This window comes from Coregonus lavaretus, assembly GCF_964263955.1.
Source record: "Coregonus lavaretus genome assembly, chromosome: 15".
NCBI lineage: Eukaryota > Metazoa > Chordata > Actinopteri > Salmoniformes > Salmonidae > Coregonus > Coregonus lavaretus.
This window is the reverse complement of record NC_140002.1, coordinates 43,136,945-43,164,222: the sequence shown is the minus strand read 5'-3', so window position 1 is coordinate 43,164,222 and position 27,278 is coordinate 43,136,945. Positions and strand designations below refer to the sequence as shown.

Below are 27,278 nucleotides of genomic sequence, written 5' to 3'. Positions count from 1 at the left end.
GATTAATGTTGGGAAATTTGGCCTTACCCGGGCCTTCTTTAAGACACTACAATGATGAGTCTGTAGATGAAGCCAGTCTTGGTGACATTTGAAACCTTACCGTGTGCTTTGAAATATGAGAAGTGTTAATAGTAACAATTCAATTTCTTTATATACATTTAGGGATAATTAACAATATAAATGTAAATACCTCAAAAGTACCATTTTTTATTTTGTGAATTTTTACTCTACAATATACTCTACAAGTGCATACAATTTCCAGAGTGGGCTCTCTGCTACATTGAAGATAAGATCCATTTTATACATATAATTTGGCAATACAGTGAGGGAAAAAAGTATTTAACCCCCTGCTGATTTAGTATGTTTGCCCACTGACAAAGAAATTATCAGTCTATAATTTTAATGGTAGGTTTATTTGAACAGTGAGAGACAGAATAACAACAACAAAATCAAGAAAAACGAATGTCAGAAATGTTATAAATTGATTTGCATTTTAATGACGGAAATAAGTATTTGACCCCTCTGCAAAACATGACTTAGTACGTGGTGGCAAAACCCTTGTTGGCAATCACAGAGGTCAGACGTTTCTTGTAGTTGGCCACCAGGTTTGCACACATCTCAGGAGGGATTTTGTCCCACTCCTCTTTGCAGATCTTCTCCAAGTCATTAAGGTTTCGAGGCTGATGTTTGGCAACTCGAACCTTCAGCTCCCTCCACAGATTTTCTATGGGATTAAGGTCTGGAGACTGGCTAGGCCACTCCAGGACCTTGTGCTTCTTCTTGAGCCACTCCTTTGTTGCCTTGGCCGTGTGTTTTGGGTCATTGTCGTGCTGGAATACCCATCCACGACCCATTTTCAATGCCCTGGCTGAGGGAAGGAGGTTCTCACCCAAGATTTGACAGTACATGGCCCCGTCCATCGTCCCTTTGATGCGGTGAAGTTGTCCTATTCCCTTAGCAGAAAAACACCCCCAAAGCATAATGTTTCCACCTCCATGTTTGACGGTGGGGATGGTGTTCTTGGGGTCATAGGCAGCATTCCTCGTCCTCCAAACACGGCGAGTTGAGGTGATGCCAAAGAGCTCAATTTTGGTCTCATCTGACCACAACACTTTCACCCAGTTCTCCTTTGAATCATTCAGATGATCATTGGCAAACTTCAGACGGGCATGTATATGTGCTTTCTTGAGCAGGGGGACATTGCGGGCGCTGCAGGATTTCAGTCCTTCACAGCGTAGTGTGTTACCAATTGTTTTCTTGGTGACTATGGTCCCAGCTGCCTTGAGATCATTGACAAGATCCTCCCGTGTAGTTCTGGGCTGGTTCCTCACCGTTCTCATGATCATTGCAACTCCACGAGGTGAGATCTTGCATGGAGCCCCAGGCCGAGGGAGATTGACAGTTATTTTGTGTTTCTTCCATTTGCGAATAATCACACCAACTGATGTCACCTTCTCACCAAGCTGCTTGGCGATGGTCTTGTAGCCCATTCCAGCCTTGCGTAGGTCTACAATCTTGTCCCTGACATCCTTGGAGAGCTCTTTGGTCTTGGCCATGGTGGAGGGTTTGGAATCTGATTGATTGATTGCTTCTGTGGACAGGTGTCTTTTATACAGGTAACAAGCTGAGATTAGGAGCATTCCCTTTAAGAGTGTGCTCCTAATCTCAGCTCGTTACCTGTATAAAAGACACCTGGGAGCCAGAAATCTTTCTGATTGAGAGGGGGTCAAATACTTATTTCCCTCATTAAAATGCAAATCAATTTATAACATTTTTGACATGCGTTTTTCTTGATTTTGTTGTTGTTATTCTGTCTCTCACTGTTCAAATAAACCTACCATTAAAATTATAGACTGATCATTTCTATGTCAGTGGGCAAACGTACAAAATCAGCAGGGGATCAAATACTTTTTTCCCTCACTGTATACTGTAGGTCATTAACCAATCACAGCCCTCCTTTAGGATTGCAAATTCTGCAAATCACCAGCAGAGGAAGTTCCATTTGAATCCATTTTCTGATTCACTCTGTTGGTGGTGCTCATACAATGTATAATAACTTCAAAGTAGCAGAGAGCCCACTCTGGAAATGTGATGTACTTGTAGAGTATATTGTTTAAAACAATATGTCTAAAAATGATCAAAATCAAAAAGGGTACTTTTGAGATATTTACTTTATTATCCATAAATTAATGTCAAGAAATGGTATTCTTAACACTACTCATATTTCAAAGCACACGGTAAGGTTTCAAATAACACCAAAACTGGCTCTGTAGCATCTACAGACTCATTGTCAGCATGAAGGTTCAACCTTTAACACACAACTAGACTGCTACTTCTTTAGCACCAGATTGGTCTCTGCTTTGCTATCCACAAGAAGCTGAAAGGATCCACAAGATTGTTGCTTTGACTTGCATCATCTGAACATGTATAGATTTACAGTGAAAATGAAGACATTTACAGTGAAACCAAATCAATACTAAAATAGAAGAGAGCGAGATCGCTAGGTTTGTTAATAATAGTTGGAGAGAGAACCATTTCGAAGTACTGACCATGGGATGTGCTAAGTTTGCATACAGAGCAAAGAACTGACCAAAGATCATCCATAGAGGGCAGACATCAATCTCAGTTTTATGTGTAATCCACACCTAATTTTGTATCTTGCATGCTGTCATATCTTGGACATGTGCCAGTTTTAAGTGACTTCCAATTATCTACTTCAACGTAATGGGAAGAATGCTGTGCATTTCAATCATAACCTACTAATTCCAAATCAAAGACCAGGATAAGAAAATCAACACATAGACGTTAATCAGAAAATACATCTGTAGTATTTACTATAGTGTTTTTGTGGACATTACTGTAGTAATTACTATAGTAAAAAAAATGTGTAGTGTTTTTGCAGACTGTAGTGTTTTTGCGGACATTACATTAATATTTACTACAGTATTCTACAGTATGCTAAAACATTCTATAGTAAGTACTACACTTTACAGGGATACTACAGTGTGTAGAATAGTATTCTACAGCATACTACCATTTACTACATAATTCTATAGTAAGTATTGTAGTAAGCTGTATTTTTTCATCATGTGGGATGGCACGTGTGTGAGGGAAAGAGAGAAAGAGAAAGCGAGATGGTATATAAGCGTTCTCCAAAAGAACATTTGCTACACAAGAAAGAAACAGACACCCAGGTACCTGCCATCCCTCAGCTCAACTAATTTACTCCAGGATACATCTCAACATGCACGGTCAAAACAGCAAAGCAATGCAAGGAGTGTGTCTGGTGGCTCTGGTTCTTATGCATCAGGTAAAACACTTTTGGTTATTATTTTACCATTTTATTTGCAATATTCTAGTGTTTTTAGCCATCTTTAACCAGTAGTGTAACTGTAATGCTGAACGTTGTTGATGTGTACTCTGTATGGCAGGTGTGTGCTAGTCCCACAGGAAGCGTTGATTCACTGCTGAGCCTCCAGCAGGGTACCAAGCTCCTTGAACGGAGAGCCCACATGACCCTTCTGTGTAGGTTCATGGGGCGATTAGGTACCGTTTTGAGTGCTCCACCCAAATCTGCAGCTAACCTGGCTAACCTGGCTAATCTGGCTTACCTGGTTTACCTGGCTTTCCTGGCTTATAATTATTTGTTACTTTTATTTCTTATTTTATTTAGGTATTCTTTCTTAAAACTGCATTGTTGGTTAAGGGCTTGTAGATAAGCATTTCACTGTAAGGTCAACACCTGTTGTATTCGGGGCATTTGACGAATACAATTTGATCTGATTTGATTTTACATTAGCTATCCTTAGAAATGGAGGAGCCAGAGATTTCTCCTCCCCAATCAAAGATTTACTAATGCCTTCATACAGTCAATTTAACAACCCTGTCAGGAAACTTCAAAGACATGGTGAAGCTTATCAGAGTGCAAACTGTTTTTTTTTAAATGTAGGCCAGGGATTAAACATTTTTCAATTAGAGGAATGGTTTTCTCAATTTTGGGTATAGTCAACTCACATGTACTTCAAAAGCACTTTAAGTTACAATTTATTTGTATGTACTGTATAATACTACATCCCAAGAGCTTGAAACAATGATCACCAGTCAACATTGCGTAAATGTCCTCCATGTACAGTATAATAGCATCCTATACAACAGAGTTTACTTGAAATATTTAGTATGCAATGTTAACTGAAAAGAAGGGTGTTATCAAGAAATTATGTTATCAAGAGGCAAAATGTCAGATGTATTTGAAAAAAAATGCACACCAAAGATTTGCTCACAAATTAAAGCAATGGTGAAATATTTGCATAAGAGGGTAATGTAAAGAGGAAAATGTATTGTGCCTTGTTTAACAAGAGAAGACAATGTACTGTGCCTTGTTTAACAAGAGAAGACAATGTACTGTGCCTTGTTTAACAAGAGAAGACAATGTACTGTGCCTTGTTTAACAAGAGAAGACAATGTACTGTGCATTGTTTAACAAGAGAAGACAATGTACTGTGCCTTGTTTAACAAGAGAAGACAAACTAAAAGCTGCAAAAATAATTTGGATCTTCTTGTTTATTCATGTGTTTATAGCTTTATTTTTATATATCTAACTTCAAAACTTTATAACTTAACTTTAATAACTTTATACAGTGCCTTCGGAAAGTATTCAGACCCCTTGACTCTTTCCACATTTTGTTACGTTGCAGCCTTATTCTAAAATTGATTAAATAAATACAAATCTTCAGCAGTCTACACACAATACCCCATAATGACAAAGCGAAAACGGGTTTCTAGAAATTTTAGCAAATGTATTTAAAATGAAAAACAGAAATACCTTATTTACATAAGTATTCAGAAGGGTGTTATCAAGAAATTATGTTATCAAGAGGCAAAATGTCAGATGTATTTGAAAAAAAATGGCACACCAAAGATTTGCTCACAAATTAAAGCAATGGTGAAATATTTGCATAAGAGGGTAATGTAAAGAGGAAAATGTATTGTGCCTTGTTTAACAAGAGAAGACAATGTACTGTGCCTTGTTTAACAAGAGAAGACAATGTACTGTGCCTTGTTTAACAAGAGAAGACAATGTACTGTGCCTTGTTTAACAAGAGAAGACAATGTAATGTGCCTTGTTTAACAAGAGAAGACAATGTACTGTGTCTTGTTTAACAAGATAAGACAATGTACTGTGCCTTGTTTAACAAGAGAAGACAGTACTGTGCCTTGTTTAAGAAGAGAAGACAATGTACTGTGCCTTGTTTAACAAGAGAAGACAATGTACTGTGTCTTGTTTAACAAGAGAAGACAATGTACTGTGCCTTGTTTAACAAGAGAAGACAATGTACTGTGCCTTGTTTAACAAGAGAAGACAATGTACTGTGCCTTGTTTAACAAGAGAAGACAATGTACTGTGCCTTGTTTAACAAGAGAAGACAATGTACTGTGCCTTGTTTAACAAGAGAAGACAAACTAAAAGCTGCAAAAATAATTTGGATCTTCTTGTTTATTCATGTGTTTATAGCTTTATTTTTATATATCTAACTTCAAAACTTTATAACTTAACTTTAATAACTTTATACAGTGCCTTCGGAAAGTATTCAGACCCCTTGACTCTTTCCACATTTTGTTACGTTGCAGCCTTATTCTAAAATTGATTAAATAAATACAAATCTTCAGCAGTCTACACACAATACCCCATAATGACAAAGCGAAAATGGGTTTCTAGAAATTTTAGCAAATGTATTTAAAATGAAAAACAGAAATACCTTATTTACATAAGTATTCAGACCCTTTGCTATGCGACTCGAAATTGAGCTCAGGTGCATCCTGTTTCCATTGATCATCCTTGAGATGTTTCCACAACTTGATTGGAGTCCACCTGTGGTAAATTCAATTGATTGGACATTATTTGGAAAGGCACACACCTGTCTATATAAGGTCCCACAGTTGACAGTGCATGTCAGAGCAAAAACCAAGCCATGAGGTCGAAGTTCCAAGACAGGATTGTGTCGAGACAGAGATCTGGGGAGGGGTACCAAAACATTTCTGCAGCATTGAAGGTCACCAAGAAGGCCTCCATCATTCTTAAATGGAAGAAGTTTGGAACCACCAAGACTCTTCCTAGAGCTGGCGCCAGGCCAAACTGAGCAATCGGGGGAGAAGGGCCTCTGAAAGAGCTCAAGAGTTCCACTGTGGAGATGGGAGAACCTTCCAGAAGGACAACCATCTCTGCAGCACTCCACCAATCAGGGCTTTATGGTAGTGGCCAGACGGAAGCCACTCATCAGTAAAAGGCACATGACAGCCCGCTTGGAGTTTGCCAAAAGGCACCTAAAGACTCTCAGACCATGAGAAAAAAGATTCTCTGGTATGATGAAACCAAGATTGAACTCTTTGGCCTGAATGCCAAGTGTCAAGTCTGGAGGAAACCTGGCACCATCCCTACAATGAAGCATTGTGGTGGCATCATTATGCTGTGGGGGATGTTTTTCAGCGGCAGGGACTGGGAGACTAGTCAGGATCGAGGAAAAGATTAACGGAACAAAGTACAGAGAGATCCTTGATGAAAACCTGCTCCAGAGCACTCAGGACCTCAGACTGGGGTGAAGGTTCACCTTCCAACAGGACAACAACCCTAAGCACACAGCCAAGACAACGCAGGAGTGGCTTCGGGACAAGTCTCTGAATGTCCTTGAGTGGCCCAGCTAGAGCCCGGACTTGAACCCGATCGAACGTCTCTGGAAAGACCTGAAAATAGCTGTGCAGCAACGCTCCCCATCCAACCTGGCAAAGCTTGAGAGGATCTGCAGAGAAGAATGGGAGAAACTCCCCAAATACAGGTGTGCCAAGCTTGTAGTGTCATAATCAAGAAGACTCGAAGCTGTAATCGCTGCCAAAGGTGTTTCAACAAAGTACTGAGTAAAGGGTCTGAATACTTAATTTTATTAAATTACGAAACAAAACTGAACCTCTTTTTGCTTTGTCATTATGGGGTATTGTGTGTAGATTGATGAGGATATAAATAAAAAAATAAGGCTGTAACGTAAAACAAAATGTGGAAAAGTTAAGGGGTCTGAATACTTTCCGAAGGCACTGTTTTAACATTATGTTATTGTTTATGACAACTCCATCTAATGACATTGTTACATTGTTATTTTGAAGATTCTAGTCAACTAGGCCTACTGCACACAGAAAATACAGACCAACTAGTCTGAGAGCAGCCATGGGCAGTGTAACAGATACCGTGAGCAGAACGCACCCTCCTAGACTCTGACATTTGCTTCCCTCTCATGTTCTCATCCAATGTTGCAACTATATAACAAGCTGTATTAGAGAGAATGTCAGCGAGGTTTGAGGGCTGAAATTCATGCAAAACAAGCAACATCATGAGGAGCCGTAGTAACTCTGGGGTGAAACTCGACAATTATGCGCGGATGGTTACGAAAACGATACTACGTCACCAGGTGAGTGCACTGTGGGGCTATTCATGACAATATGTTTCCCTTGACATGCTGTGTGTGTAGTAGCCTACTCATTTACATGCGTTCAGCTCATGTAAAGCAAAAAAAAGAATCCCATGACTGACACTTAAAGGGAAACTCCACTCAAAAACTATATTTTGGTATTATTTTTCATTAGTCCACTGTTGATACAGTCCCAAAATATTTTGCATGTCAGCAGTCAAGTTTTCAAGATATTGATGATGTGGTCGATTATCTAATATTTTGAAAACTTGACTGCTGACATGCAAAACATCTTGGGACTGTATCAACAGTGGACAATTTATTTTTATTTTTAAGATTGTCTTTGAGTAGAGTTGCCTTTAAGTCGATCTCAGATCGATTGTCTGGGGTCAAGTTAACCTCCCTCCCCTTTCATGTAAAAAAGTCATCACCAACATGCTTTTAGAGAAAGAGGATTTTGTAAATGTATTAAACTGTGAGTTTGACCAATTCCAGTCCCCTTGCTTAGGGGGTCCGATAATTTGTATGTAGAAGGACTGAGAGGCTCAGTTCTGGGGATCTTTTAAAAGGACTTTCTACTCCAAAATGAATTTTTATTGCGGTTTTACACTGATCTGAAAAACAAATCCATACTAGGAAAATCTGAGGCCCAGCTAGGCCTACTTACTACCAGACAGAAACTGAAATAACAATTTGCAATTTGATTTAAGATCATTTGTATTTTAAACTGCACTGCTTGCCTGTTGGAGCAATTGATAATTTGCCACATCAGTCAAAATAAACGGTGGTTACAATTCATTCACTATGACTGGCTGATTGTGTGTAAATGATCGTGGATTTTGATTTAAAATCTATTGAAATCATAGGAAGAAATAAAATGTCAATAATCATTATTATTTCGATTATTATTATGATTATAATTGCATGTGAATGCTTGCAAATGGGTGATATTGTGTGTAAACATTTATGTTTAGTGTGCGTATGTACACAGCATGTATGTATGTAATCACCAGCTGTATATGTCCAATGATACTGAATGTGATGTTATGTTCCTCTTATGATCAGGATCCGGTGACGGGGCTTCTCCCAGGGGACCCAGATACCCCCCATGCTTGGGTCCGGGACAATGTCTACGGCATCCTGTCTGTGTGGGCCCTCAGCCTGGCCTACCGCAAGAACGCTGACCGAGATGAGGACAAGGCCAAGGCCTACGAGCTGGAACAGGTGGGTGGGCCCTTCCAGTTACCTGTCTGTCTCAAACCAGTATTGTTTTTGAATGGGAGTAACAAATAAGTATATATTTTGTAATACCTGGCTGACAGTAACCCCTATAATTATCTTCACGGCTGTCCTGGGCATAGGAGTGTAGCAGCTGTAAATAGACCTAACTTGGTCCTGCCCATGGTAGGTCAGTGTGTGTGTGTTGATATGAGTGTGTGTGTGTGTGTTCCCACATGGAAATGCCAGGGGGCAGGCCATTACGCTGGGAACGGGTTTCAGGTTACTCTGATTCTGCTGGCAGATGGGGGAGGTTGAAGGTCATGGTTGAGATTGGGTGCTGACTATTTCTCTCTCTATCTCTCCACAGAATGTAGTTAAACTCATGAGGAGCCTGCTGCAGTGTATGATGAGGCAGGTATGCTGGCAAGGATTGTGCCATTCACAGTTGTAATGTGGGCCATGGAAATAGTTTAATCACACTTCAGCGTGCATGCTGTGGTGGTGGTTTAATTTATCATCAAGCAAAGGAATTCAAAGGAAAGGTCACTGTTTGAAATAAACTCTTAAGATGACATGTTAGTAGATCAACATGCTGTATACAGATGACAGAATATGACCTGTGGCTTCTCTTTTAGGATTAGCCTACAAACTGCAGTTGACCATTTCCTTTTTATTGACCTCAAAGATGGTCTTAAGTCCTGGTGTTTGTGGTTGTTCCATTTTTCTCAGATTGACAAAGTGGAGAAGTTTAAATACAGCAAGAACAAATCTGACTGCCTGCATGCCAAGTATAACTCCCAGACAACTGCCACAGTGGTGGGAGACGATGAGTGGGGTCACCTGCAGGTGGATGCCACTTCCATATTCCTGCTCTTCCTGGCCCAGATGACTGCATCAGGTAAACCCATACTCCACTGTGTGCCCCAGTGGCGTAGTCATGATTTGAACAATGGGGTAGACACATTTTGGCGTGGGGTCTGGGGGTCTTTCCCCAGAAAAATATATAAACTTGAAAATGCATTTTCTGCATTTTAAAGGCCCAATGCAGCCATTTCAATATCACATTATTTCTGGGTAACAATTAAGTACCTTACTGTAATAATAGTTTTCCATTAAAATGGTCAAAAAGAACCAAAAACAGCTTTTAGCCCCAAAATATAATTCAAGCAGTAATTTTGCATGACTGTCTGGGAGTGGTCTGAGTGGGGAGGGGAAGGGCACCAAAGCAGTGCATTAACCACAATGTGGATCAATCCACCAGCATAGAGGTGTGATGGGCCCCCGTGTAGCTCAGTTGGTAGAGCATGGCGCTTGCAACGCCAGGGTTGTGGGTTCGTTTCCCACGGGGGGCCAGTATGGAGAAAAAAAATGTATGCAATCACTAACTGTAAGTCGCTCTGGATAAGAGCATCTGCTAAATGACCCCAAAAAAAAGGGTGATTTGAAGGAGTCAGGCACAGGAGGGTAAATCACAGAATACAGAGTTTATTCTGTAATACAGCCTTACGCAGAATAGCGTCAACCAGTCCAGTCCGCAAAACACCGCACTGGAACAAAACAGGCACACGGGGAAAATATACCCCGGCAATACAAAATACATGGAGCTCAACCGAGGTACACTCACCTCACATTAAACAATCACCCACAAGGACAAGGGGGCAGAGGGAACACTTATACACATACTAATGAGGGGATATGAACCAGGTGTGTGTAATAGACCAGACAAAACAAATGGAATGATGAGATGTGATGCGGCAGTGGCTAGAAGGCCGGTGATGACGAACGCCGAAGCCTGCACAAACAAGGAGAGGAGGCAGCTTCGGAGGAAGTCGTTACAAGAGGGGCCTAATAGGAGGGATATGTAACCTGGAAATGAGCTGTTATTGACAGAGAAGTTTCGAACTCTCTTTGTTATTGGTGTATTAACTTATGCCACCTGGTGATGTCACCTGGCAAGCCAAAATTCCACCCATGCAAAACCTGCTGATGCGAAAGTCCTGTGTAGATAGAATTTTCAACCAGCAACTATTACATATCACATTATAACATTTTCACACTTTTAAAGTGTTTGTTTCTTCAGCTGTTGTATAATATGATACAAAACACAGGAAAAATAGAATTGACCACCAAGATTACCATTTTTGCTAACAATGCCTGCAGTACCGCAGTCGGCCTTGAACTTCTGTGGCTTCAACAGAGGGGGCAGTCATTCTCCCCTGGCTTGCACCCAAAGATATTGAAAATGTGGCAGGTTCCTGTCATGCCAAATAGTGTCAACTGACAAATAGTGTTCAGCCCCTGTGTCACAATGGGCTAAAACAGGGTCATACAGGGTGTTTTTGGGAAGTCTTACAAATCTTCATGGTATCAAAAGTATACACCTCACATATGGTTTTGGTTCAAATTGAAGAAGGCACCTGTCTCATGTCAGATATTGAGTTAAATGTGTTTAAGTTTACATCCCAATATTACACTTTAATATACAGCACAGAAGATTAAAATATAAAAAACAGTTGTTTATTTTTTTAGGTGTATACAGTGAGAAACACTGTACAAATGGAAGAAACACAAAATAACTGTCAATCTCCCTCGGCCTGGGGCTCCATGCAAGATCTCACCTCATGGAGTTGCAATGATCATGAGAATGGTGAGGAATCAGCCCAGAACTACACGGGAGGATCTTGTCAATGATCTCAAGGCAGCTGGAACCATAGTCACCAAGAAAACAATTGGTAACACACTACGTCGTGAAGGACTGAAATCCTGCAGCGCCCGTAAGGTCCCCCTGCTCAAGAAAGCACATATACAGGCCCGTCTGAAGTTTGCCAATGAACATCTGAATGATTCAGAGGAGAACTGGGTGAAAGTGTTGTGGTCAGATGAGACCAAAATCGAGCTCTTTGGCATCAACTCAACTCGCCGTGTTTGGAGGAGGAGGAATGCTGCCTATGACCCCAAGAACACCATCCCCACCGTCAAACATGGAGGTGGAAACATTATGCTTTGGGGGGGGGTTTCTGCTAAGGGGATAGGACAACTTCACTGCATCAAAGGGACGATGGACGGGGCCATGTACCGTCAAATCTTGGGTGAGAACCTCCTTCCCTCAGCCAGGGCATTGAAAATGGGTCGTGGATGGGTATTCCAGCATGACAATGACCCAAAACACACGGCCAAGGCAACAAAGGAGTGGCTCAAGAAGAAGCACATTAAGGTCCTGGAGTGGCCTAGCCAGTCTCCAGACCTTAATACCATAGAAAATCTGTGGAGGGAGCTAAAGGTTCGAGTTGCCAAACGTCAGCCTCAAAACCTTAATGACTTGGAGAAGATCTGCAAAGAGGAGTGGAACAAAATCCCTCCTGAGATGTGTGCAAACCTGGTGGCCAACTACAAGAAACGTCTGACCTCTGTGATTGCCAACAAGGGTTTTGCCACTAAGTACTAAGTCATGTTTTGCAGAGGGGTCAAATACTTATTTCCCTCATTAAAATGCAAATTAATTTATAACATTTTTGACATGCGTTTTTCTGGATTTTGTTGTTGTTATTCTGTCTCTCACTGTTCAAATAAACCTACCATTAAAATTATAGACTGATCATGTCTTTGTCAGTGGGCAAACATACAAAATCAGCAGGGGATCAAATACTGAAGAGGGCTATTCAAAGATGCTCTGTTGGTCGACATTCCAGTGTTAATTTTGGAACTCATTTTTTTTTTGTCTTAGTCACATTTTTGTCATTTGAGTAGTTATTGTCAACATTTTGAAAACAGTGGGCCATTTTAGTCAACGAAATGCCCTTTCATTTTAGTCACATGTTAGTCACATTACATTTTAATTGCCTCATTAACCTATAGTAAACATAAATCACAACGTATCACATGATTCTCTTCCCAACAGCCAAATTGGCAGAATAACACATTACTCTGTAGCAGATAAAACATCTAACCCCTTGACAGGGCTCCAGACTAACATTTTCTCCTGGTGGCACTGGTGCCACTAACTCTTTCAGTTGGTGGCACCAGCCCATGATTTGGTCACAAATCTTTTTCAGCAGCATCAAGCAATATAATACTTTTTTTAATCACCTTATAAAGTCATTCACAGTGCTTTAGACTGTGCGGTAGACTGCTGAAATGGTAGGCTATTCATGAAATAAGTTTATTCATCTGACATGTCCAAGCAAGAATGCATGATTCAAGATATTTTGATGTGCAACCTAATCCAGTGATTGTCATGAATTGTGGGTTGACAGTAGGGTATTGTTGTTATATTTGACTGTTAAAGTAGGGCTCTATTTGTCTGCATCTTTTTGTGCACTAACAACATCGGCAAATTTATTTTGGGGCTGATTCAGTGAAACCTCAAAGCACATTAGCTAGATCTCTAACACTAAATATAATACCCACTGCTAGTAGTCATGTATTAATCTAACAGTAAATGTAATGTCCTAAAACGATGCAGTTGTAGCCTGCTACTCTATAAGCTCTTGCAGTGGCTGATGCGCAATTGCGCAATTCCTATCTAAAAGCCATATATCAAATCCCAGTTGTAAAATAGTTGCTGTTGAGCTCAATTGGATTTTGAAATGTTCTAGAATCAGAAGCCTTTTTCTCTCTCCTGGAGTGCTATCAAGTCGCTCGCTCATTACAGCAGCAGGCCCCAGGGAAACAGGCCCCTACAGGCCCAGGGGCTGGGCAGACACTTTCATTACAGGACTCATGATGATAATGCAGTTTACTGTTTGACCAAATCATGGTTTTAGCAGCCAAGAAATGTGACCATGTAATGAATGTTCAGCTCGCACTAATGCAACCAATTAAACATTTAACTCACAGCCAAGTCGAAAGGTAGCAAAATGAGATTAAATGGTCCTCTTGACATACAGTGGGGAAAAAAAGTATTTAGTCAGCCACCAATTGTGCAAGTTCTCCCACTTAAAAAGATGGGAGAGGCCTGTAATCTTCATCATAGGTACACGTCAACTATGACAGACAAAATGAGAATTTTTTTTCCAGAAAATCACATTGTAGTATTTTTAATGAATTTATTTGCAAATTATGGTGGAAAATAAGTATTTGGTCAATAACAAAAGTTTCTCAATACTTTGTTATATACCCTTTGTTGGCAATGACACAGGTCAAACATTTTCTGTAAATCTTCACAAGGTTTTCACACACTGTTGCTGGTATTTTGGCCCATTCCTCCATGCAGATCTCCTCTAGAGCAGTGATGTTTTGGGGCTGTCGCTGGGCAACACGGACTTTAAACTCCCTCCAAAGATGTTCTATGGGGTTGAGATCTGGAGACTGGCTAGGTCACTCCAGGACCTTGAAATGCTTCTTACGAAGCCACTCCTTCGTTGCCCGGGCGGTGTGTTTGGGATCATTGTCATGCTGAAAGACCCAGCCACGTTTCATCTTCAATGCCCTTGCTGATGGAAGGAGGTTTTCACTCAAAATCTCACGATACATGGCCCCATTCATTCTTTCCTTTACACGGATCAGTCGTCCTGGTCCCTTTGCAGAAAAACAGCCCCAAAGCATGATGTTTCCACCCCCATGCTTCACAGTAGGTATGGTGTTCTTTGGATGCAACTCAGCATTCTTTGTCCTCCAAACACGACGAGTTGAGTTTTTACCAAAAAGTTCTATTTTGGTTTCATCTGACCATATGACATTCTCCCAATCCTCTTCTGGATCATCCAAATGCACTCTAGCAAACTTCAGACGGGCCTGGACATGTACTGGCTTAAGCAGGGGGACACGTCTGGCACTGCAGGATTTGAGTCCCTGGCGGCGTAGTGTGTTACTGATGGTAGGCTTTGTTACTTTGGTCCCAGCTCTCTGCAGGTCATTCACTAGGTCCCCCCGTGTGGTTCTGGGATTTTTGCTCACCGTTCTTGTGATCATTTTGACCCCACGGGGTGAGATCTTGCGTGGAGCCCCAGATCGAGGGAGATTATCAGTGGTCTTGTATGTCTTCCATTTCCTAATAATTGCTCCCACAGTTGATTTCTTCAAACCAAGCTGCTTACCTATTGCAGATTCAGTCTTCCCAGCCTGGTGCAGGTCTACAATTTTGTTTCTGGTGTCCTTTGACGGCTCTTTGATCTTGGCCATAGTGGAGTTTGGAGTGTGACTGTTTGAGGTTGTGGACAGGTGTCTTTTATACTGATAACAAGTTCAAACAGGTGCCATTAATACAGGTAACGAGTGGAGGACAGAGGAGCCTCTTAAAGAAGAAGTTACAGGTCTGTGAGAGCCATAAATCTTGCTTGTTTGTAGGTGACCAAATACTTATTTTCCACCATAATTTGCAAATAAATTCATAAAAAAAGATTTTCCTCAATTTGTCTGTCATTGTTGACGTGTACCTATGATGCAAATTACAGGCCTCTCTCATCTTTTTAAGTGGGAGAACTTGCACAATTGGTGGCTGACTAAATACTTTTCTTCCCCACTGTATTATAGCTATTGTAATCAAAGTTCTGTCATAAGTAGTGGTCTGATAGGTTGCAGCAAGCTAAGTATCATTATCAATCTGTTATTACCTGAGCATATATATTGGGATGATACACTTTCAGATGTCTCTTGAGGTTGGTAGTATTTTATATGGTTCCTTTTGAAAGCCCACTCCTTTCGAAACCCCCACTTTTCCTGAGAGATGACATATCAGTAGATGGCAGCATAGAGACCCTGAGGGATGACTGCTCTGAGAGATGACATATCAGTAGATGGCAGCATAGAGACCCTGAGGGATGACTGCTCTGAGAGATGACATATCAGTAGATGGCAGCATAGAGACCCTGAGGGATGACTGCTCTGAGAGATGACATATCAGTAGATGGCAGCATAGAGACCCTGAGGGATGACTGCTCTGAGAGATGACATATCAGTAGATGGCAGCATAGAGACCCTGAGGGATGACTACTCTGAGAGATGACATGTCAGTAGATGGCAGCATAGAGACCCTGAGGGATGACTGCTCTGAGAGATGACATATCAGTAGATGGCAGCATAGAGACCCTGAGGGATGACTACTCTGAGAGATGACATATCAGTAGATGGCAGCATAGAGACCCTGAGGGATGACTGCTCTGAGAGATGACATATCAGTAGATGGCAGCATAGAGACCCTGAGGGATGACTGCTCTGAGAGATGACATATCAGTAGATGGCAGCATAGAGACCCTGAGGGATGACTGCTCTGAGAGATGACATATCAGTAGATGGCAGCATAGAGACCCTGAGGGATGACTACTCTGAGAGATGACATATCAGTAGATGGCAGCATAGAGACCCTGAGGGATGACTGCTCTGAGAGATGACATATCAGTAGATGGCAGCATAGAGACCCTGAGGGATGACTGCTCTGAGAGATGACATATCAGTAGATGGCAGCATAGAGACCCTGAGGGATGACTACTCTGAGAGATGACATATCAGTAGATGGCAGCATAGAGACCCTGAGGGATGACTGCTCTGAGAGATGACATGTCAGTAGATGGCAGCATAGAGACTCTGAGAGATGACGCTATTGGTCCTTCCTAACTCAGTTGCCAGAGAGGAAGGAAGCTGCTCAGGGATTTCACCAAGGCCAATGGTGATTTTAAAACAGTTACAAAGTTTAATGGTTGTGATATGAGAAAACTGAGGATGGATCAACAACCTTCTAGTTACTCCACAATACTAACCTAAAGGACAGAGTGAAAAGAAGGAAGCCTGTATAGAATACAAATATTCCAAAACATGCATCCTATCTGCAACAAGGCACTTATGTAATACTGCACAAAATTTGGCAAAGAAATTAACTTTTTGTCCTCAATAAAAAATGTATGTTCCAACACAACACATCACTGAGGAACACTGACAGGGCTTGAATAATTTAAAAAAGAATAATGGGCAAATATTGTACAATCCAGGTATGCAAAGCTCTTAGAGACTTACCCAAAAATACTCACAGCTGTTAGGCGTTTCTAACATGTAGGGGGGTATCAGGGGGTGAATACCTATCTAATCAAGATACAGTGGGGGAAAAAGTATTTGATCCCCTGCTGATTTTGTACGTTTGCCCACTGACAAAGACATGATCAGTCTATAATTTTAATGGTAGGTCTATTTGAACAGTGAGAGACAGAATAACAACAAAAAAATCCAGAAAAACGCATGTAAAAATTTTTATGAATTAATTTGCATTTTAATGAGGGAAATAAGTATTTGACCCCTCTGCAAAACATGACTTAGTACTTGGTGGCAAAACCCTTGTTGGCAATCACAGAGGTCAGCCGTTTCTTGTAGTTGGCCACCAGGTTTGCACACATCTCAGGAGGGATTTTGTTCCACTCCTCTTTGCAGATCTTCTCCAAGTCATTAAGGTTTCGAGGCTGATGTTTGGCAACTCGAACCTTCAGCTCCCTCCACAGATTTTCTATTGGATTAAGGTCTGGAGACTGGCTAGGCCACTCCAGGACCTTAATGTGCTTCTTCTTGAGCCACTCCTTTGTTGCCTTGGCCGTGTGTTTTGGGTCATTGTCATGCTGGAATACCCATCCACGACCCATTTTCAATGCCCTGGCTGAGGGAAGGAGGTTCTCACCCAAGATTTGACGGTACATGGCCCCGTCCATCGTCCCTTTGATGCGGTGAAGTTGTCCTGTCCCCTTAGCAGAAAAACACCCCCAAAGCATAATGTTTCCACCTCCACGTTTGACGGTGGGGATGGTGTTCTTGGGGTCATAGGCAGCATTCCTCGTCCTCCAAACACGGCGAGTTGAGTTGATGCCAAAGTGCTCGATTTTGGTCTCATCTGACCACAACACTTTCACCCAGTTCTCCTCTGAATCATTCAGATGTTCATTGGCAAACTTCAGACGGCCCTGTATATGTCCTTTCTTGAGCAGGGGGACCTTGCGGGTGCTGCAGGATTTCAGTCCTTCACGGCGTAGTGTGTTACCAATTGTTTTCTTGGTGACTATGGTCCCAGCTGCCTTGAGATCATTGACAAGATCCTCCCGTGTAGTTCTGGGCTGATTCCTCACCATTCTCATGATCATTGCAACTCCACAAGGTGAGATCTTGCATGGAGCCCCAGGCCGAGGGAGATTGACAGTCCTTTTGTGTTTCTTCCATTTGCGAATAATCGCACCAACTGTTGTCACCTTCTCACCAAGCTGCTTGGCGATGGTCTTGTAGCCCATTCCAGCCTTGTGTAGGTCTACAATCTTGTCCCTGACATCCTTGGAGAGCTCTTTGGTCTTGGCCATGGTGGAGAGTTTGGAATCTGATTGATTGATTGCTTCTGTGGACAGATGTCTTTTATACAGGTAACAAACTGAGATTAGGAGCACTCCCTTTAAGAGTGTGCTCCTAATCTCAGCTCGTTACCTGTATAAAAGACACCTGGGAGCCAGAAATCTTTCTGATTGAGAGGGGGTCAAATACTTATTTCCCTCATTAAAATGCAAATCAATTTATAACATTTTTGACATGTGTTTTTCTGGATTTTGTTGTTGTTATTCTGTCTCTCACTGTTCAAATAAACCTACCATTAAAATTATAGACTGATAATTTCTTTGTCAGTGGGCAAACGTACAAAATCAGCAGGGGATCAAATATTTTTTTCCCGCACTGTATCAGTTTTTTATTTTTCATATTTTTAAAAATAAATGTTAGAATTTATCTTCCACTTTGACATTACAGAGTATTTGGTGTAGATCATTGACCGAAAATGACAATTAAATCAATTTTAATCCCACTTTGTAACACAACAAAACGTGGAAAACGTCAAGGGTTGTGAAAACTTTCTGAAGGCACTGCAGGAACCTGGAATACAATATGCAGTACATATAAATAAATACTCACCAATACAATTTAAATAAGGGGCAATGTTCAAATGTTCAAGTGAGGATGTGTTCGCATCACAGGTGCTTTCATTGGAATGAAAATTATTGGAGGGGTGGGGATCAAATAGCCCTCTGGAAAAAAATTTTGGGGGGTACAAGTCCACCTCTCTTATATACCGACTGCTCCTTTGGTGTACCATCTCCTCCCCTCCAGTATTGCTGCAACCTTAATAGATGCAGTCCGGGATAAGCACTTACAAATTCATAACATATTGTATGAATTGGAATTCGGAACATATCATATGAATTGCACACAAACAAACACAAGTACATTTGCAGGACGTAACATATGAAATGATTTTGGAAGCTATAGAAATGCATTTATTAATTTCATTTGTTTTTGACAAGTATATTCTATTACGGAGACCTTAATGCATATTTTTTTATGATATTATATGAACTGAAGAAAAACATAAAAAGATATGTAAAAATCTATTCCTTAAAGTATTTTTGAATCATGTCTGCTGTCATTGGCAGGCCTTCACATCGTCTACACTCGGGATGAGGTGGACATCATCCAGAATCTTATGTTCTACATTGAGGCCGCATATAAAGTGGCAGTAAGTTATCTTTTTGACATGATGTTGATGATCAGTGCATTTGCTGAGTGCTACAGTAGTCACGTGTCTTTGACCTAGAAGTATGAACCAGTTGTTCTTCAGTTTGATTTGTCTTGATTTTCTCAGGATTTTGGAATGTGGGAACGTGGGGACAAGACAAACCAGGGGATTCCTGAGATCAACGTCAGCTCAATCGGCATGGCAAAAGTAAGTTGTCCCTTTACGCAATATATACATTTACATTTACGTCATTAGCAGACGCTCTTATCCAGGGGGTAGAAGGATTACTTTTATACTATTCCAGGTATTCCTTAAAGAGGTAGGGTTTCAAGTGTCTCCGGAATATGTACTGTATATCAATATCTGTTGACTTTTTGGAATTATACTTATGGAACACGGTTGATAGTATTGAGTAGGCACAAATCACAGACACCAATAACACTCAGCCAATTATGTATGACCTTCCCTCCTTTCTTTCATCAACTAGCAATACATGTGACCTTTACTGTGGGTGATACCCATGGGTATAATTTCAGAATCATAGTAATGTGTGCGCGCTAACAAAGTGATATTGACCACAGCCATCTATTTTCCTATGTGTGTCTGTAGGCTGCACTTGAGGCCCTGGATGGGCTCAATTTGTTTGGAGCCAAGGGGGGTCATGAATCTGTAGTCCATGCATTAGCTGATGATATTCAGCGTTGCACGGTAAGGCTTATAATGACCATAGAGAGGACAGGAGCCCAAGCTCCCAGCAACATGTTTTCTCTCACTTTCTCAAGTCTTTGAAGAATAAATAACTCTCTCCCTCCCCCCTTTTCTCTCTCCCTTTATACGGTCAGTCTATCCTTAGTTCCATGTTACCAAGAGCTTCCACATCCAAAGAGGTGGATGCTGGGGTTCTGTCCATTATCTCGTACCCAGCGTTCGCTGTGGAAGACATTGACATCGTTAATATGACCAAGGAGGAAATCATTTCCAAGTTGCAGGTGAGGTTGTCCTCTACCATTACGTTTAGTGCTGTCCTTGTTTGGAGTTTATCTATTGAACAGTTTGTGTTATATATTAGCCTTTTAATAGTCTAGTATTAACTGTCGAGGAGAGTACTGTATATGAAACGTGTGGTGTATTGGAATAGGAAGGTAATGATAGGGCCAGTCAGTGCAGTACGCCGACATTCTCTGTCTGTTAGAGCAGACCACTGTAATGATGACTGTAGCATGAAAGCACAGCCCATATGGTTGATGTGTCACTAGGTGTCTCTCTATCTTTCCTCTTAGGGGAGATATGGATGCTGCAGGTTCCTCAGAGATGGACACAAAACCCCCAAAGAGGTGAAAATGATATTTAATATTTATGTTTTGTCTCTCTTTTTGACTGGCCAAAATATCTACCCTCACAGCCTTCTCCCACCCCCAACTGATGAACGGATTCCTTTGTGTATTTTGATATATTGTTTACATATTCCTCCAGGACCCCAGTCGCATATATTATGAGTCATCTGAGCTGAAGCTCTTTGAGAATATTGAATGTGAGTGGCCACTTTTCTGGACTTACCTCATTCTGGATGGGGTCTTCATCAACAGCCCTGAGCAGGTCAGTCAGGGGGGATGTGGACATATAATGGCCAGCAGGTTATTGGCACCATTCTGAGACCGCATCCATTCATCCATCAAGAGTTTGTCCTGTATCATCAGGTGCAAGAATACAGAGACGCTCTGGAGGCTATTATGATCAAACAGAAGGATGGCCTTAGCCTGGTGCCTGAGCTCTATAGTGTCCCTGCAGACAAGGTGAGGGCCACACTCATCTTAATTCATTATCATAATAATAGATTCCACATAGAATATACAGCAGGTCAAATTAGCACTGTGTGTGTTGTTTTAAACAGGTAGACGAGGAGTATGTGAATCCCCATTCTGTAGAGAGAGTTCCCATGGGCAAGTTACCTCTGATGTGGGGACAGTCTCTGTACATACTGGGAAACCTGCTGGCTGATGTAAGTTCATTTATTCAATGCTTTCGGTAACATTTTGTTTGGATAGTCCATCTCTACAGACTATCTACAGACTAACTTTAACCCTTATCCTAACATTAAACTTAACCCTTACCCCAACCCTAGCCCTAACCTTAACCCTTACCCTAACCCTGATTCTAAACCTAACCCTAACTGTAACCTTGGCAAGCAGTTGCTTATCAACAGATAGTTTGTTGATAGTATGTCCATCTGTAGAGCATCTATAGATGGAAAATCTGGACTATCCAAATAAAGTGTGGCCCTTCTTTCTTTTATTACACTACACAGGGGCAAGATGTTCATTATTCTTGAAAATTGATCATTATTTCTCCTTGATGGATGAGGTGTTAACAGTACCCCAACACAATGTAGAGCTCATTGAAATCTAAATGCAATTTCAGTAACTACTATGATCAATCAACATTATTAGGGTTGCTCGTCAGTCAGAGGGTGAATGGCACAGATACACAATCCATGTCTCAATTGTCTCAAGGCTTAAAAAGCATTATTTAACCTGTCTCCTCCCCTTCATCTACAGTGGGGAAAAAAGTATTTAGTCAGCCACCAATTGTGCAAGTTCTCCCACTTAAAAAGATGAGAGAGGCCTGTAATTTTCATCATAGGTACACGTCAACTATGACAGACAAATTGAGATTTTTTTTTCAAGAAAATCACATTGTAGGATTTTTAATGAATTTATTTGCAAATTATGGTGGAAAATAAGTATTTGGTCACCTACAAACAAGCAAGATTTCTGGCTCTCACAGACCTGTAACTTCTTCTTTAAGAGGCTCCTCTGTCCTCCACTCGTTACCTGTATTAATGGCACCTGTTTGAACTTGTTATCAGTATAAAAGACACCTGTCCACAACCTCAAACAGTCACACTCCAAACTCCACTATGGCCAAGACCAAAGAGCTGTCAAAGGACACCAGAAACAAAATTGTAGACATGCACCAGGCTGGGAAGACTGAATCTGCAATAGGTAAGCAGCTTGGTTTGAAGAAATCAACTGTGGGAGCAATTATTAGGAAATGGAAGACATACAAGACCACTGATAATCTCCCTCGATCTGGGGCTCCACGCAAGATCTCACCCCGTGGGGTCAAAATGATCACAAGAACGGTGAGCAAAAATCCCAGAACCACACGGGGGGACCTAGTGAATGACCTGCAGAGAGCTGGGACCAAAGTAACAAAGCCTTCCATCAGTAACACACTACGCCGCCAGGGACTCAAATCCTGCAGTGCCAGACGTGTCCCCCTGCTTAAGCCAGTACATGTCCAGGCCCGTCTGAAGTTTGCTAGAGTGCATTTGGATGATCCAGAAGAGGATTGGGAGAATGTCATATGGTCAGATGAAACCAAAATATAACTTTTTGGTAAAAACTCAACTCGGCGTGTTTGGAGGACAAAGAATGCTGAGTTGCATCCAAAGAACACCATACCTACTGTGAAGCATGGGGGTGAAAACATCATGCTTTGGGGCTGTTTTTCTGCAAAGGGACCAGGACGACTGATCCGTGTAAAGGAAAGAATGAATGGGGCCATGTATCGTGAGATTTTGAGTGAAAACCTCCTTCCATCAGCAAGGGCATTGAAGATGAAATGTGGCTGGGTCTTTCAGCATGACAATGTTCCCAAACACACCGCCCGGGCAACGAAGGAGTGGCTTCGTAAGAAGCATTTCAAGGTCCTGGAGTGGCCTAGCCAGTCTCCAGATCTCAACCCCACAGAAAATCTTTGGAGGGAGTTGAAAGTCCGTGTTGCCCAGCGACAGCCCCAAAACATCACTGCTCTAGAGGAGATCTGCATGGAGGAATGGGCCAAAATACCAGCAACAGTGTGTGAAAACCTTGTGAAGACTTACAGAAAACATGTCATTGCCAACAAAGGGTATATAACAAAGTATTGAGAAACTTTTGTTATTGACCAAATACTTATTTTCTACCATAATTTGCAAATAAATTCATTACAAATCCTACAATGTGATTTTCTGGATTTTCTTTCTCATTTTGTCTGTCATAGTTGACGTGTACCTATGATGAAAATTACAGGCCTCTCTCATCTTTTTAAGTGGGAGAACTTGCACAATTGGTGGCTGACTAAATACTTTTTTTCCCCACTGGTTGAAGTGGATTTAACAAGTGACATCAACAAGGGATCATAGCTTTCACCTGGATTCACCTGGTCAGTCTATGTCATGGAAAGAGCAGGTGTTCTTAACGTTTTGTACCCTCAGTGTATATAAACTCAGCAAAAAAAGAAACGTCCTCTCACTGTCAACTGCGTTTATTTTCAGCAAACTTAACATGTGTAAATATTTGTATGAACATAACAAGATTCAACAACTGAGACATAAACTGAACAAGTTCCACAGACATGTGAAATTGTATAATGTGTCCCTGAACAAAGGGGTGGCCACCAGCTGCATTAAGTACTGCAGTGCATCTCCTCCACATGGACTGCACCAGATTTGCCAGTTCTTGCTGTGAGATGTTACCCCACTCTTCCACCAAGGCACCTGCAAATTCCCGGACATTTCTGGGGGGAATGGCCCTAGCCCTCACCCTCTGATCCAACAGGTCGCAGATGTGCTCAATGGGATTGAGATCTGGCCTCTTCGCTGGCCATGGCAGAACACTGACATTCCTGTCTTGCAGGAAATCACGCACAGAACGAGCAGGATGACTGGTGGCATTGTCATGCTGGAGGGTCATGTCAGGATGAGCCTGCAGGAAGGGTACCACATGAGGGAGGAGGATGTCTTCCCTGTAACGCACAGCGTTGAGATTGCCTGCAATGACAACAAGCTCAGTCCGATGATGCTGTGACACACCGCCCCAGACCATGACGGACCCTCCACCTCCAAATCGATCCCGCTCCAGAGTACAGGCCTCAGTGTAAAACTCATTCCTTCGATGATAAACGCGAATCCGACCATCACCTCTGGTGAGACAAAACCGCGATTCGTCAGTGAAGAGCACTTTTTGCCAGTCCTGTCTGGTCCAGCAACGGTGGGTTTGTGCCCATAGGCGACGTTGTTGCCGGTGATGTCTGGTGAGGACCTGCCTTACAACAGGCCAACAAGCCCTCAGTCCAGCCTCTCTCAGCCTATTGGGGACAGTCTGAGCACTGATGGAGGGATTGTGCGTTACTGGTGTAACTCGGGCAGTTGTTGTTGCTATCCTGTACCTGTCCAAAGTTTTCATAACTGTGACCTTAATTGCCTACCGTCTGTAAGCTGTTAGTGTCTTAACGACCGTTCCACAGGTGCATGTTCATTAATTGTTTATGGTTCATTGAACAAACATGGGAAACCGTGTTTAAACCCTTTAAAATGAAGATCTGTGAAGTTATTTGGATTTTTACAAATTATCTTTGAAAGACAGGGTCCTGAAGAAGGGACGTTTCTTTTTTTTGCTGAGTTTATATATTGTTTGTGTGTATGTGTTCACCTTTATGGGTTGTTTATTTGTATGTATTGGGCTTTAGTTGAGATTATTCTTTACAGAGTCAAGTATATTTGTCCAGGCCTCAATTGTTCCTTGACTAGCACCATTCATTCTCGCTGTTGATAATTATAATGTTACAACTTCTAATAGTAACTGTATCCACTGGCGAATTGGAAGAGAGTGAAGTGATTGACATCTAGGAGCCAACATCTTTTTTGCGGCAGTGCTGCCTGCCAGCAGTAATCGTCTCTGATTGATTGAGATATTCAAGGTGCTATCATCGTTAAGTCACATAATAGATGCAAAGCATAGAACATTTATATGAATTTTGTAACTTTGCCCCAGGGATATATCAGTGAAGACCACATCTTCCAGGGCAATAGGAAACACCATATTTCTCTCTATACTCAGCCAGGGGGCGGAATAATCATGTCTAAAACAATTTAGGATGGGGTGAAATGCTTGGAAATACAATTTAAAGTTTGGAACAGTCCTCCTACGTCTTTCCCTCTTTGCAAGTTTGTTAATTTTATCCAGGCTCGCTTACCTTGCCATATAGAGTGCCTTCGGAAAGTATTCAGACCCCTTGACTTTTTCCACATTTTGTTAGGTTACAGCCTTATTCTAAAATTGATTTAATAGTTTTTTCCTTCATCAATCTACACACAATACCCCATTATGACAAAGCAAAAACAGGTTTTTAGACATTTTTGCTAATTCATTACAAATAAAAAACTTAAATATCACATTTACATAAGTATTCAGACCCTTTACTCAGTACTTTGTTGAAGCGCCTTTTGCAGCGATTACAGCCTTGAGTCTTCTTGAGTATGACGCTACAAGCTTGGCACACCTGTATTTGGGGTGTTTCTCCCATTCTTCTCTGCAGATCCTCTCAAGCTCTGTCAGGTTGGATGGGGAGTGTTGCTGCACAGCTATTTTTAGGTCTCTCCAGAGATGTTAGATCGGGTTCAAGTCTGGGCTCTGGCTGGGCCACTCAAGGACATTCAGAGACTTGTCCTGAAGCCACTCATGTGTTGTCTTGGCTGTGTGCTTAGGGTCGTTGTCCTGTTGGAAGGTGAACCTTCGCCCCAGTCTGAGGTCCTGAGCGCTCTGGAGCAGGTTTTCATCAAGGATCTCTCTGTACTTTGCTCCGTTCATCATTGCCTCGATCCTGACTAGTCACCCACTCCCTGCCACTGAAAAACATCCCCACAGCATGACGCTGCCACCACCATGCTTCACCGTAGGGATGGTGCCAGGTTTCCTCCAGATGTGACACTTGGCATTCAGGCCAAAGAGTTCAATCTTGGTTTCATCAGACCAGAGAATCTTATTTCTCATGGTCTGAGAGTCTTTAAGTGCCTTTTGGCAAACTCCAAGCGGGCTGTCATGTGCCTTTTACTGAGGAGTGGCTTCCGTCTGGCCACTCTACCATAAAGCCCTAATTGGTGGAGTGTTGCAGAGACGGTTGTCCTTCTGGAAGGTTCTCCCATCTCCACAGAGGAACTCTAGATTTCTGTCAGAGACCATCGGGTTCTTGGTCACCTCCCTGACCAAGGCCCTTCTCCCCCGGTTGCTCAGTTTGGCCGGGCGGCCAGCTCTAGGAAGAGTCTTGGTGGTTCCAAACTTCTTCCATTTAAGAATGATGGAGGTCACTCTGTTCTTGGGGACCTTCAATGCTGCAGAAATGTTTTGGTACCCTTCCCCAGATCTCTGTCTCGACACAATCCTGTCTCTGAGCTCTACGGACAATTCCTTCGACCTCATGACTTGGTTTTTGCTCTGACATGCACTGTCAACTGTGGGACCTTATATAGACAGGTGTGTGCCTTTCCAAATCATGCCCAATCAATAAAATTTACCACAGGTGGACTCCAATCAAGTTGTAGAAACATCTCAAGGATGATCAATGGAAACAGGATGTAACTGATCTCAATTTCGAGTCTCATAGGAAAGGGTCTGAATACTTATGTAAATAAGGTATTTCTGTCTTTTATTATTAATACATTTGCAAAAATTCTAAAAACCTGTTTTTGCTTTGTCATTATTTGGTATTGTGTGTAGATTGCTGAGGATTATTCATTTTTTAATCTATTTTAGAATAACGCTGTAACGTAACAAAATATAGAAAAAGATAAGTGGTCTGAATACTTTCTGACGGCACTGTACATTTTGAAACCACACTATGGATTTTATCCCAGTAGCCAGAAGGGAGAGCATTTTGTTATTTCTGATCAATTTATACAACTGAAACTGACTGTAAATACTCTAAATGATTTCCTTGTCCTTTGTAGGGCTTTTTAGCCCCAGGAGAGATTGATCCTCTGAACAGACGGTTTTCCACTGTATCCAAACCTGATGTTGTGGTTCAAGGTAAGATGGTTTCACCAGGCAGTCTGGAAGAAGAGAAGATATTGACCTCAGCAGGAGAATACACATATTTGTAGTCATAATGTGTGCAGTAGATGACTGTGTAATAAATTGCAGTACAAAATGTGCAATTTAGAAGAGATTGTGCCTAATTGAGTCTCATAAACCTGGTTCAAATAATTAATTCTCTAGCAGTTAATTGTTTTGAATTACTTATAGCATACACTAGAGACTCCTTCATTAAGCTCTTGAGGCTCCTCCAAACTAGACAAAATTGAAGTGTTCTTTCTTGTCTGA

The 27,278-nt window shown here is 41.6% G+C and overlaps 1 protein-coding gene across 1 annotated transcript in view; it reads left to right on the top strand.

Moving 5' to 3' along the window:
- Nucleotides 1–7,376: 7,376 nt before the first annotated feature.
- Nucleotides 7,377–27,278, top strand: part of LOC311142410 (phosphorylase b kinase regulatory subunit alpha, skeletal muscle isoform-like) — a gene marked incomplete at both ends in the record, with an annotated part of 33,991 nt that continues 14,089 nt past the window's right edge. Inside the window, 13 exons of the mRNA XM_084178058.1 lie at nt 7,377–7,454; nt 8,520–8,678; nt 9,043–9,090; nt 9,405–9,573; nt 19,055–19,137; nt 19,264–19,344; nt 19,747–19,845; nt 19,980–20,126; nt 20,418–20,471; nt 20,611–20,733; nt 20,835–20,930; nt 21,029–21,136; nt 26,906–26,984. Coding sequence (XP_084034184.1) covers nt 7,377–7,454; nt 8,520–8,678; nt 9,043–9,090; nt 9,405–9,573; nt 19,055–19,137; nt 19,264–19,344; nt 19,747–19,845; nt 19,980–20,126; nt 20,418–20,471; nt 20,611–20,733; nt 20,835–20,930; nt 21,029–21,136; nt 26,906–26,984 — 1,324 coding nt within the window. The remainder of the gene's footprint in view (nt 7,455–8,519; nt 8,679–9,042; nt 9,091–9,404; nt 9,574–19,054; nt 19,138–19,263; nt 19,345–19,746; nt 19,846–19,979; nt 20,127–20,417; nt 20,472–20,610; nt 20,734–20,834; nt 20,931–21,028; nt 21,137–26,905; nt 26,985–27,278) is intronic.